The following is an 11,936-nucleotide window of genomic DNA, read 5'->3' on the forward strand; positions in this document are numbered from 1 at the left end:
GTATGGCCCCCATGTGCCTGTATGCACTCCCGACAACATCTGGGCATGCTCCTGATGAGATGGCTGATGGTGTCCTGGGGGATCTCCTCGCAGACCTGGATCAGGGCATCAGTGAGGTCCTGGACAGTCTATGGTTCTACTTGGTGGCTTCGGATGCTCTGATACATAATGTCCCAGAGGTTCTCAGTTGGATTCAGGTCTGGGAAACGTGAGGACCAGTCAATAGCATCAATGCCTTTGTCATCCAGAAACTACCTAAACACTCTGGCCACATGAGGCCGGGCACTGTCATGCACAAGGAGGAACCCAGGGCCCACTGCACCAAAGTAAGGTCTGACAATGGCTTGGAGGATTTCATCCCGGTACCTAACAGCAGTAACCGGTCATGCTGGATGATGTTGCAGGCAGCACAGTGTTCCCCACGGCATCTCCAGACTCTTTCACATCACTCACACATGCTCAGTGTGAACCTGCTCTCATCGGTGAAGAGAATCAGCCAATGGTGGACCTGCCAATTCTGGTGTTCTCTGGCAAATGCCAATCGAGTTGCACAGTGCTGGGCTGTGAGCACAGGTCCCACTAGAGGACATTGGGACCTCATGCCACCCTCATGGAGTGTGTTTCTGACAGTTTGGTCAGAAACATTCACACCAGTAGCCTGATGGAGGTCATTTTGTAGGGCTCTGGCAGTGCTCCTCCTATTCCTCCTTGCACAAAGGAGCAGATCCCGGTCTTGCTGCTGGGTTGTTGCCCTTCTACAGCCCTGTCCAGCTCTCCTTGTGTAATGGCCCATCTCCCGGTATCTCCTCCATGCTCTCGAAACTGTGCTGGGAGACACACCAAACCTCCTTGTGATGGCATGTATGGATGTGCCATCCTGGAGGAGCTGGACTACCTGTGCAACCTGATTGGGCTGCAGGTACTGCCTCATGCTACAAGTAGTGACAAGGACCCTAACAAAACACAAAACTAGAGACAAATCAGGCAGGAGGGATAAGGAGAGAGCAATTGTCTGTGGCCACTACCTGCAAAACCATTCCCGTCTTGGGAGTGGTTTTGCTGTTGCCTCTACAGTGCACCTGTTGTCACTTTCATTTGCACCAAAGCAGGTGAAACTGATTCATAATCGCTTATGCTTCCTAACAGCTTGATATCCCTGAAGTTTAATTGACTTGGTGTTATACTGTAATGATTAAGTGTTCCCTTATTTTTTGGAGCAGTATATATTTTTTTTAAGTTTGCACGGATTGAAACAAGGCAGCGGGCTACATTTGGCCTGTACGCCTTGAGTTTAACACCTATACCTTAAATACTTACCTAACATCATGTGTCATAGAATAGCGTCTCCTACAATCGGGGCACTTTCAACAAGCTTCTCAGTTAGTGACTCGCTAAGGAGAGCAAACCTGTTTGACACGTAAACCAGTTGTGCTTCCATGGGCGAGCCTTAAAACTGGCTTTGGCTCTGCGCCTATGCCCTTGGGGGCTGAATATCCATGCCTGAGGCGCCCACACTCCTCTGCCAAAACTATGCTGCTCTTCCTGTCAGTTGTCCTCTCTAATGTGTGCATGGGCACTACATTTCACATTTCAGAGCATAATATGGTGAAAAGCACTGTCATACATGATCACAAAATTTAGGTGATTTTTATGTAAGGAATCCCATCTCACAGTGTTTGATACTCTTAGAAAAAAGGTTCTTTGAAATTTTCTCAAAAGTCTCTTTGTATAGTTAGGGCTTCTTTTCTGCTTAAAAAGTTTCTAGTTTGGTATTCTTTTTTCCTTCTGGTTTTTTAGCTCAGAAAAAGCAATCAAAGATACTGTGGTTAGGACAAATTCCTGCAAAAAAAAAAAAAAAAAAACAAGCACTCAAATAATGACTTTTTGAGACTAGTTACTGTTTGACACTGTTTGTCAGAATTCCTGTGAAATTGTATGTAATTACTTCTGGGTGGGTCAAGTGAATGGCTTTAGTGCAAGTATTTTGTTTTCAATTACTGCTGGTACTCGATATACTATATATAGAGAGATCAGTGCCAGTGGTGCAGCACTTCAACACATCCAAAAGCATCTACCAACAGCATCCAACATCACTGCTTCGACACATTCAGCATCATGCTGCCTTTCCTGAAGCTTACTCTACTCACCTGTAAGTTTCTTCCATGCTTTTCCATATGAAATCCATGGGTGTGTTAAGCTAAATTTTTACCTCATCCCTCTTAACAGGAGAAATAGGAAAGTAGTCAAATTTATGTTCTTTTGATAGTAAACTATCTGTGTTTTGCTTTACAGTACTTATTACAGCACCTGGCTTGCTTGTTTCTGGAGGTAATATTTGAATGCAGTCAAACACCATGATTTTAAATAACTTAGCATATGATAATGGTTTCACACTGTACCTGACCAAATAATTCAAATATCTGTGTGTATAATCTGTTCTTTCAGAGAATGTGATTACCTGCGATGGTGATGTCCATCGCCTCACTTGTGGTAAGTTTAATTGTCTTTCATAACAATGCTGTAATAAATGTGAATTTCTTTGAACTGGAAAGACTTGTTATATTTATATGTTTTCAGACTATGGACTGATAGTGGTGTGGTCTACTCTGTACGGCCGTACGGACAGAAGCATCTGCAGTACTACACATCCCCCTCTTCAGGTTACTGATACTAGCTGTTCCTCGAGTATTTCCACTATTGCTGAGAGGTACAGTGTTTCTTGGCTTATAATTTCTTGGGTAGCACAACTGGCAGAAATTTAAACACAAGTGATTTAATATTATTTATATAATTCTTTAAAATAATTTATACCACTGTCCTGCTAAATGCTACAATCTAATTGGTCACAAGGTGCTGATTAATTTTCTACAGCAGCTCTATACACTAGACAATTTTTTTGTTTGATTAGTTTCAAGAGAGAGGAGCAAAAAGAGATTGTGCTGGTGAGGAAATGTCTATATCTGCTATAACGTACAAGATAAGAGAAACTAACTTCATGTTCCACAGCATTAAACATAACTGTAAAGGGATAAAATGTACAACATGTCCTTCTTTAATAAGTAACAAATTGTAATAGTTGAGAAATTGCTTCAGGATCGGAGGAATGAAACACTTCAAGGCATGCTGTTTTCGAAAAATAATCAAATTCAGTGTGTAACAGTAGCTCTGCTTCACAATGGGGTCCATCACACATAACAGCCTTGTAATTATTATTTGAAGAGAAGAAAAGGAGCCTTTATTTGTCACATATACATTACAACACAGTAAAATTCTTTTCTTCACATAGCCCAGCTTGTTAAGAATCTGGGGACAGAGCACAGGGTCAGCCATGATAAAGTGCCCCTGGAGCAGAGAAGGTCAAGGGCCCAACAGTGGCAGCTTGAACCCCTGACCTTCTGATCAGTAACCCAGAGCCTTAACTACTGAGCCACCACTGTTAATTAAGAGCAAGTAATTAAAAACTAAGAGTCAAAAATTTGAAGTCAAGGTAAGGGTTAAGCATCATATTAATTTGCTGCATTAATAATTATGTCAGCTGAAGGTCCACACAAGGATGATAAGACAAATTCACTCTCACAAAGTTGCCTCAGCCCTTTCTAACTAAATAGACAGGCACTGCCATTTTATTTTTCTTCTGTGATCATTATAATGAGAAGATTTATACACTAAATAGTTCCGCTATTTATTCCAAATTCTGAATGCGCAAAAGCCGACACTTCAAACCTGCTGAAAACATTTGGTTTATTTACCCAAACAGATGCAATGGACTAGCAGAGTGTGAGGTAAACACGGATTTGCTTGACACCCCTGACCCATGTGAAGGAACCTACAAATACTACCACACCACTTATAGCTGCTACCCTGATCGTAAGTAGTCTATAGAGTGGGCTATGTTAGAATTTATGAAGGCTCTTATGAAATTGGTATCACAGTGCAGAATTCACTGTTAACACACTAATACTGATCCAATACTGACACCTTTTTCTCACCCTCTGCAAGCTTCTGCTGAAAATTTATGCAAAACATTAAAGAAGTGATAGCGATTTGCCTTAGGACAATTTTTTTCAATATTCATGTGCAACTTTGTCATGTCAGTTGACAAAAGGTGCTCATATATCAAAACCAACCCAATATACATACATACATATATATATGCTTTGTCTCTTTCCTTTAGGTAGAGCTGTGATCTGTGAGCACGGCTACAGCACACTGGGATGTGGTAAGAACTATTTGTCCTTATGGTTGTGCTACTAAGCTTTATATTACTTTTGATTTTGCTGCTAATCTACAGCAAGCTTACCTGTATATCTGTGCAGGTACTGGTGAAGGTATTTTGATCATAAATGCAAACTTCGGGCGTGCTGATACTACAACCTGTTCAAATGGAGTCCCCAATGGTTTGACCAGGAAAATCAACTGTTATGCTCCAAACACGCTCGCAACTGTGGCAACACTGTAACGTTTTTGTTTGTTTGTTTGTTTGTTTGTTTGTTTTTTAAAGATTTTTTTAAGCTTTTACTTAGTAGATGCACTTGTCCAGTGCTCAAAGAGGCCATGTTAACATCTTACTTTCATTTACAGGTGCAATGGACAGCAGAGTTGCACTGTGGAAGCTTCACCCACTGTCTTTACAGATCCTTGTCCTCGGACTGTTAAATATCTCACTGTGTCCTACATATGCATTAGTCAGTGAGTGTCTCCCTAACAATACTTTCTTTTTTTTGAATACTGGTTTTTACCTCTTTTCAGTAATCTGGGGTAAACAGGAAAGAACAAAAACCCTTATGAGCCATGATTAAAAGTCTTTAAAAGTCTTTTACTTTAAATGTACATTCATTATCTTTTTTGCACCTGTAGAATCATTATTGCAATACGGACAGGAGCAGGGTCTTTAAATGTAGTAAAAATAAAATTATCTTAAATTCAGAAAAAGTAAAAGTAAAAGTAAAAGTGCACACTTTTCATAAAAATCCAATAAATTCCAGTTTAATTTATTTATTATGCACATTGAAAGTAAAGCAATCATAAATGGTTTATTTTTCATTTGTATACTCAAAATTTGTTGAGAGCTTTATAAAATCTTTTTCATTACACAATTAATTTGTTTCCTGCAGGGAAGGCTGTAATTGGGGATGCTGAGCCATGTGGTTTGTAATCTTTTTTTCCCCAGTTGTTTTTTTTTTACTTTTATATTATGTTATATTACATATTATAATATTATAGATAATAGATAATATATAAATAGATATAGATAATATAATATATATTATAATATCTGCTACAAATAATGTCTTCTGTGACGCCTGCATTGGCACCTATAAGTACCTGAAAATTGTGTACGCCTATGTCTAACAGTGAGTTGCTCTCTCTCTCTCTCTCTCTCTCTCTCTCTCTCCCATGTATCTACTGAAGGAGATTCAGCCAATATTGAGAATATAAATATTCTATTTATACCACAGTGTTGATGAATTCTCAGTGCTGCCTGGTCAGAAGGTCACTGGTTCATTTTCTATAACGGCAGCTCTGATCATAGTGCTGGCTAAAATTCAAATCACAGGCTAATATTAAAGCGCTCATTCTAATAAATTATCATTTATATAGTAACAACTCATTCACAGGGACGTTCATCTAAATAATATTAAAAAAAGTGATAAGACAGAGTGTAAGTGATAATAGACCAGCCCGTACATTAATAAATCAACAAATGTAATCATTGGAAAATTGCTGTAGTATAAGAGAAATAAAACACAGGTGGAAAATAATAAACTTCAAGGTGGTAACAGTTATCAAACTGTTTCACATCACTGTGTTAGTTTTTTTTTATTTTGATTAATTTTCCTATAAAAGTATGAACGTTCATATTTTATTCCTTATGTATTAAAGTCAAAAAGTGTAAGTCCAAGCCACAATGCAAAAATTTAAAGGCCAAACAAGATTTATATTTTTAAAAAGTTCCCAAATACTAACATCACTATGTAATGTTCATTTTATACTAAATCTCAAAAGATGATACAACACAAAACATACTGCAAAAATATTCCAAAATTAAATTAAATTATTTTTCATCTTTATTCTGAATCATGTCACTTCTAGGGTACTGTATAAACATTATTTTATGTGCAGTACTACAATTACTCTTTTTTCCTTGTTGTTACTGCTATTGAAGGTATACCTAGAGGGACTGCAGCTTTCTCCCCAGCGGCCTCTCTTCAGTCTGAAAAAGACTCAGCTTTAAATATGCAACCAGGCACATGATAACGTGCTGGAGTCTTGGTGGTGGTATACTTAAACTTTGCATGTTATATAATCAACTGATCTAATGATTTTATTCTTGAAACATGTAATCTGTTCCTCCTAAACTAATCCACTTTTTTAATGATTGTGCAATAAACTATCCTCTGAGTGCAAGCATAACAGATGAGAGTTGTGTGAATTCATGTGCAGTTGGTTAAAATTGATACAGTTTGTGTCCAGTTCATGAGCTGATAAACAAACTCTAATTAACATTTTAAAAACAGAGCTCAAGCAGACAGGTGCAAAAGGTAATTCAAAGGCAGAATACAGATACATAGTCCAAGGCTGTAACACAAGTAGGCATACTTAAGAGATCAGTAATTACACTCATTAAGTTATTAAAGGCATTCATGCACAGACAATACATGTCAAGTGTTCAATAAAATAGATCAGAAAATAAGGAGAGAATGATTAAGGGCAGCATAGTGTAGCAGCGGGTAGTGTTTGCTGGCTGAAAATATTTTAACACTTCAAACAGTGGTCTAATGATTTTAGAAAGTATAACACTTCATAGGGTAAAGAAGACTTTGGACCAGGGTGGAGAAAAATGATCCAATTTTAGTCATGAGATTTTGATGGTCCAAAATTTTATCCCCTTAAACATTGGTCTGAACATTGCTTAATATAGGAAAATAAGAGATTTTATGCAACATAAAGAAGAAGAAAAATTTGGGCACTTGGACTGGACACACAATATCCTACTTTAGGAAGTCTTACTGTTGTATTCTTTCACATTGGGGTGAGATTCCGGTGGCCCAGAATAATTTAGTCCCTTAAACAGTGGTTTGAGCATTGGTCCATCTAGGAAAAGGCATTTGATACAACATAATATTATGCATATAAGGGTGAAAGTGGTTCAAACAAGACATTGTGTTATTAATTTGTACTACCAAAAAATGAAAAGCACCTTAATTCATTTACCAATTCAGAGTCATTCTACAAAACATTAAAATTAAAAGAAAAAAGACTGCTGCAGTGGTGGCTTGTCCATATGGGGCTGTTTATCAGCATTTATATCAGCTGTTTAACAAATGTTAATCTTCATAAAATCCTCATTCACAACTCAATACATTTAAATTCCACTGAAATTCTAATTACCTCTTCTGAGCGGCCAATGATTTCAAATTGAGTTATTTGGCAGATAAAAGCCAATGTACTGTTGATTTGCTCTTGTTTCAAGATTGCAATTACAGGGCAGTGCTCACACCACTTAGCTTCCATAGAGTTATTATTACACCTTGTGCTTGTTACAGTTTCTTTTTTGACCATTAATAGAGATCCATAAAGTCAGGATTTGTGCTGCTCCATGCTCAGTCTGAATATTTTCAGTAGAGGAGGAGCATGAACAGAACAGTTAATGACATGGTTGCTAAATTGGGTTTAAGAATACTTTGGGCATCCAAGATATATAGAAAAAAATGAAATACTTGAAAGGCTGAGAAAGACAAGAAACATTTTTCCCTTTTCCAATGGACAAATGTTTTGGACTAGTTTTAGGTATTTTGCATTGTTTTTGTGATGTAGTTGGGCTGGAAATATTGCTGAAAACTGGCAACCCAGGTTAATAATATTAGCTTGAACACAGTTGAAGGCATGTTTAACAGATAACACAGGGACACCGCTATTTTTTTAATTGTTTTAAGTGTCTCTGCTGATGTCCCGGATCTAAAGTGTTGCACAGCATTAAAAGAAGATGCTGTGGCAAATGGAACTGATTTATAAACCAGCTTTCATCCTTCAAAACAAACCGTGCAGTCTTTAAACAGCTTTTCCCTAATAAGCTTGGCATGCACTAAATCTTTCCTCAGGGAAACTGATATGTTTTAATTATTTTGAAGTGTCTAGGCTGATGCCCGGAATGTGAAGTATCACAAAGCATTAAAAGAAGATACCATAGTAAACAGAACCGATTTATAAGCCATTTATAAGCTTTCATCCTCCGATAAAATCATACTGTCTTTAATTCTTTTAATCTTTTCCCTCATAAGCGCGAACACTCTGAATAAACTCGACAGTATAATTCATATATAAAGGTGTACGGTGGCCGACAGGGCCCAATGCGCTGCAAATACAGAAATCACATGCAAATATAGAAATGACTTGCAAATACAGAAATCACATGCAAATACAGAAATCACATGCAAATATAGAAATCACGTGCAAATTCAGAAATCACATGCAAATACAGAAAACGCATGCAAATACAGAAATCATATGCAAATACAGGAAACGCATGCAAATACAGAAATCACATGCAAATACAGAAATGACATGCAAATAAAGAAAACGCATGCAATTACAGAAAACACATGCAAATGCATAAAATGGATACATTAAACTAGCAACACACGCACTGTACCGACAGTGGGCCAACACAATTACAGAAAACACATGGACTGTATACTAGGTACCCAAGTGTTGGTTCTAGTGTTAAATATACACCGATCAGCCATAACATTAAAACCACTGACAGGTGAAGTGAATAACATTGATTATCTCGTTACGATGGCACCTGTCAAGGGATGGGATGTTATGGTAACATACCTATTAAATGTGCAAATGAAATAAAGTAAGGAGTTTCATAGCTACTTACCACAAGTTTCTTGAAACATTCCTTTAAAAAGTAATGTGTTTCATTGCCATATTACCGTTTTTAATAGTACCTCGTTATGTAATTATGCATGAGCTGCTGAGAATCAAAAATTTATTTAAAATATTGACCTGTTTATGTAAAAAAGATAAACAAAAATAAAAAAAAAATTAAATTTAAAAAGTAAATTTTAATTTTAAAATTAAAAATGTAATTTACAGTATGTATGTAACATTTTATACCTGACAGCTTATGATTCTCATTTCTGTGCTTCACAGCCCAGGTAGGCTATGGGAGGTATTTTGTGCCAAAAATAAAATTACATTAAAATTAAAATGCAAACCTCCATTTGCCATTTCTTTTCCCAAAATGAAAAATACAATGCAATCTATTTGCATTTTAATTTTCCATGTAAGCATGCAACATTAGTGTCAAAAATAAAAATAAAATCAAACCATAATGTTCTTCATCATTTCGATATTTTATGGTCATAATCAAAATTAAAACATAACATGTTTTAATACCGAAATGTAAAATGAATGAATGAAATCAAAACCAAGTGCAAGCGATTGGGTTTTCAGCATGGAGGCGCTGTTAGTGTCAAAAGGGAAAAAATGCAAATGATCACTGGCGCCATCTGCTGGTCATTTACTTTTCATTTCCTACTTCGCCTTTTCATTTCCAAGGTCACCCAATATTCTAAGTAGCTGTGGCCGGGGATAAGATTAAGGCCACGCCCACTCACAGTTCTACTCTTATTGCCGCGCAGTAACGTGGAGCGCGAGACTCCAGCAGCATGTAACAGGTGGCTAGCCAGTTAATGGAGTTAGCAGATTTTTAGGAGATTTTCCTTTTATTAACATGTTAATTTTTTCAAATTCATGTCAATTAACTTTTTTTCTGTTAATGCCAGGGCTATACCGGACCTGTTAAAGAGAAAAGCATTGTTTCTGTTTTGTAAAGGGAAAGAAGCAGAATTTTTGCTTTGTTCAAGGAACTCATGCCTGCAAAGAAGAGATGATGTTTTGGAAGAATCAGTGGGGTTGTGACATGATTTCCTTTTGGTGCTGCGAATAAAACAGCAGGAGTCGCTGTTTTAAGGGACACATTTTCTGGTCAGATTATAAGTCAAAAATTAGATAATCAAGGTCATTGGATCATTCTTTCACCTGAAATAAACCAAATTAATTTTATTCTTATTAATGTATATGCCACCAACAATAAAAAATAAAATAAAAAAAACCATTGGGCTCATTTTTCAAGACATTCAAGAGGACAATGTCACAGGTACACACTAAATTTCCCTCTGCTAATGTCATTTGGGTGGTGATTTAACACGGTTTTTGGTGAAAAATTGGATATATGGCCCCCTAAATCTGACAGCAGTGTAAGTGAAGTAAACAATGTATGTTTAAGATTGGGCATCATAGACATCTGGAGATATAAAAACCCACAATTTGAATAATAAGAAGAATAAATCTATGCAATCACGAATTGATGTTTGGCTCATTTCGGAAGATATTAAAGATAAAGTTGAATCCGATATAACTGAAACATCTATTTTAACTGACCACAAAGGGATAATGATTAATATTTTATGTAGCCAATCTAACAAGGTAAACAGAGGGTACTGGAAATTTAATAGCAATCTATTGAACAGTAATGATTTCAAAAAAGAAACAAAGTGCGCAATTAAAAAATAGTGGAAGAAAGCATCTATTTTGCAGAGTTATTGTCAGGAATCTCCCCCTCGCACCGAGTGCTGTGTGCAGAAGCCTACAGCGCTGAAGCGCGCGCTTCTGTGTTGTCACGTCTTTGTTTACATTGGCATGTGTGTTTTTGTTTTGATTCCTGTCCTGTCTCCTTCCCTGTACTGTCACTGGTTATTTCCCGAATGTGTCATGATTACTCTCACCTGTTCCCAGTTTTCCCTTTGATTAGTTAGTATATTTAAACCCTCGTGTGTCTGTATCCTAGGCTAAGTACTGTTCAGTGGTTTGCTGCTTGTGGAGACCAAGCCTTTGTTCTGTGTTTGAATGCTCTGCTCTTGCTCTTGCTCCCTGGTTTATGCTTTTGGATTACTCCGACATTGTTGTTTGTAAATTGACCACTGCCTGTTTACCGTTTAAGGTTTCGGGTCACGTTTTGGATTTGTGTGCCTGCATCTCTTTAATTAAACGCTTATGCTGTATTTCCATCCGCCTCAACTCGCTTTCGCATTACGTGGGAAACCTGTATCGAAAAAGAAAACAATGTTGTGAAATAGTGTGCATTTCACAGAAGACTAAGGGTGTCTTCGTTGGATCAAGATAAAAATGGATGGAAGTAGGTGAAAAAAAAAACATTCAAAATTTTCGGGTTAGAAAAAATAAAATATCTTGGGGAAATATCTTCTGTAAATAAGCTAATAATAAATGGTATTCCTAATGAGAATCCTAAAGATTTCTCTAAATTTGTTGCTCAGTTTTATTGTCAGACAACCAATCTCCGAATATAGACAACTTTCTTAGGAATGTTTCAAAAAATATCAATATGATAACCACAGATTTTAAAAGTTGTGAGATGTGACAAAGATTTAGAAATTCATTAACATATAGATAGTATAAACAGGCATAAATACAACAGGTCTCCAGGCAATGATGGCGTAACGGGAGAGTTTTATAAAACATTTTGCAATCATCTTGCCCCATTCTTACTTTCTGTTTTTAAAGAATCAATCGATTCAGGAAAATTTCCTGTCTTGCTGAAACAAGGATGAATTATACCCATACCAAAACCTAACAAAGATAAATTATCTATTGAAAATTGGAGACCAATCAGTTTATTAGACCATGATGCCAAGATTTATGCTTTAATATTTGCAAAAAGAATTTCAAAAGATTTACGTTGAGTAATTGATGAACAATCAGGTTTTATGAAGGGGTGTTACATTGATAACAATATTAGATTGATTTTGGTTTTAATTAATTATAGACATCTTATTTCAGATGGAAGCTTTATTTTAGTTATTGACTTTTATAAAGCTTTTGATTTGCGATATTTCAGGGAATTT

General features: G+C 36.6%; 1 protein-coding gene across 2 annotated transcripts; it reads left to right on the plus strand.

Moving 5' to 3' along the window:
• The first annotated feature begins 2,004 nt into the window (after positions 1-2,004).
• On the plus strand, positions 2,005-6,414 carry LOC128316975 (rhamnose-binding lectin-like). 2 transcript variants are annotated; one of them, XM_053235823.1, is made up of 10 exons: positions 2,005-2,149; positions 2,293-2,328; positions 2,446-2,490; positions 2,578-2,707; positions 3,758-3,867; positions 4,175-4,219; positions 4,317-4,455; positions 4,582-4,689; positions 5,115-5,147; positions 6,167-6,414. In XM_053235823.1, exons 1-9 carry the CDS (start codon positions 2,116-2,118, stop codon positions 5,137-5,139), a joined length of 672 nt encoding a protein of 223 aa, XP_053091798.1. In that variant the 5' UTR covers positions 2,005-2,115; the 3' UTR covers positions 5,140-5,147; positions 6,167-6,414. The 2 variants fall into 2 exon arrangements, with proteins under 2 accessions (XP_053091798.1, XP_053091799.1); XM_053235824.1 differs by lacking the exon at positions 5,115-5,147.
• The last annotated feature ends 5,522 nt before the right edge of the window (positions 6,415-11,936 follow it).

This window comes from Pangasianodon hypophthalmus, chromosome 8 (genome assembly GCF_027358585.1).
Source record: "Pangasianodon hypophthalmus isolate fPanHyp1 chromosome 8, fPanHyp1.pri, whole genome shotgun sequence".
Classification (NCBI taxonomy): Eukaryota; Metazoa; Chordata; class Actinopteri; order Siluriformes; family Pangasiidae; genus Pangasianodon; species Pangasianodon hypophthalmus.

Bases quoted from the DNA above. Each gene is read 5' to 3' on its own strand.
- LOC128316975 (XM_053235823.1), top strand. From the start codon at position 2,116: ATGCTGCCTTTCCTGAAGCTTACTCTACTCACCT. The intron at 2,708-3,757 runs GTACAGTGTTTC...TTACCCAAACAG, and splicing joins ATTTCCACTATTGCTGAGAG to ATGCAATGGACTAGCAGAGT. The intron at 4,456-4,581 runs GTAACGTTTTTG...TTTCATTTACAG, and splicing joins CTCGCAACTGTGGCAACACT to GTGCAATGGACAGCAGAGTT.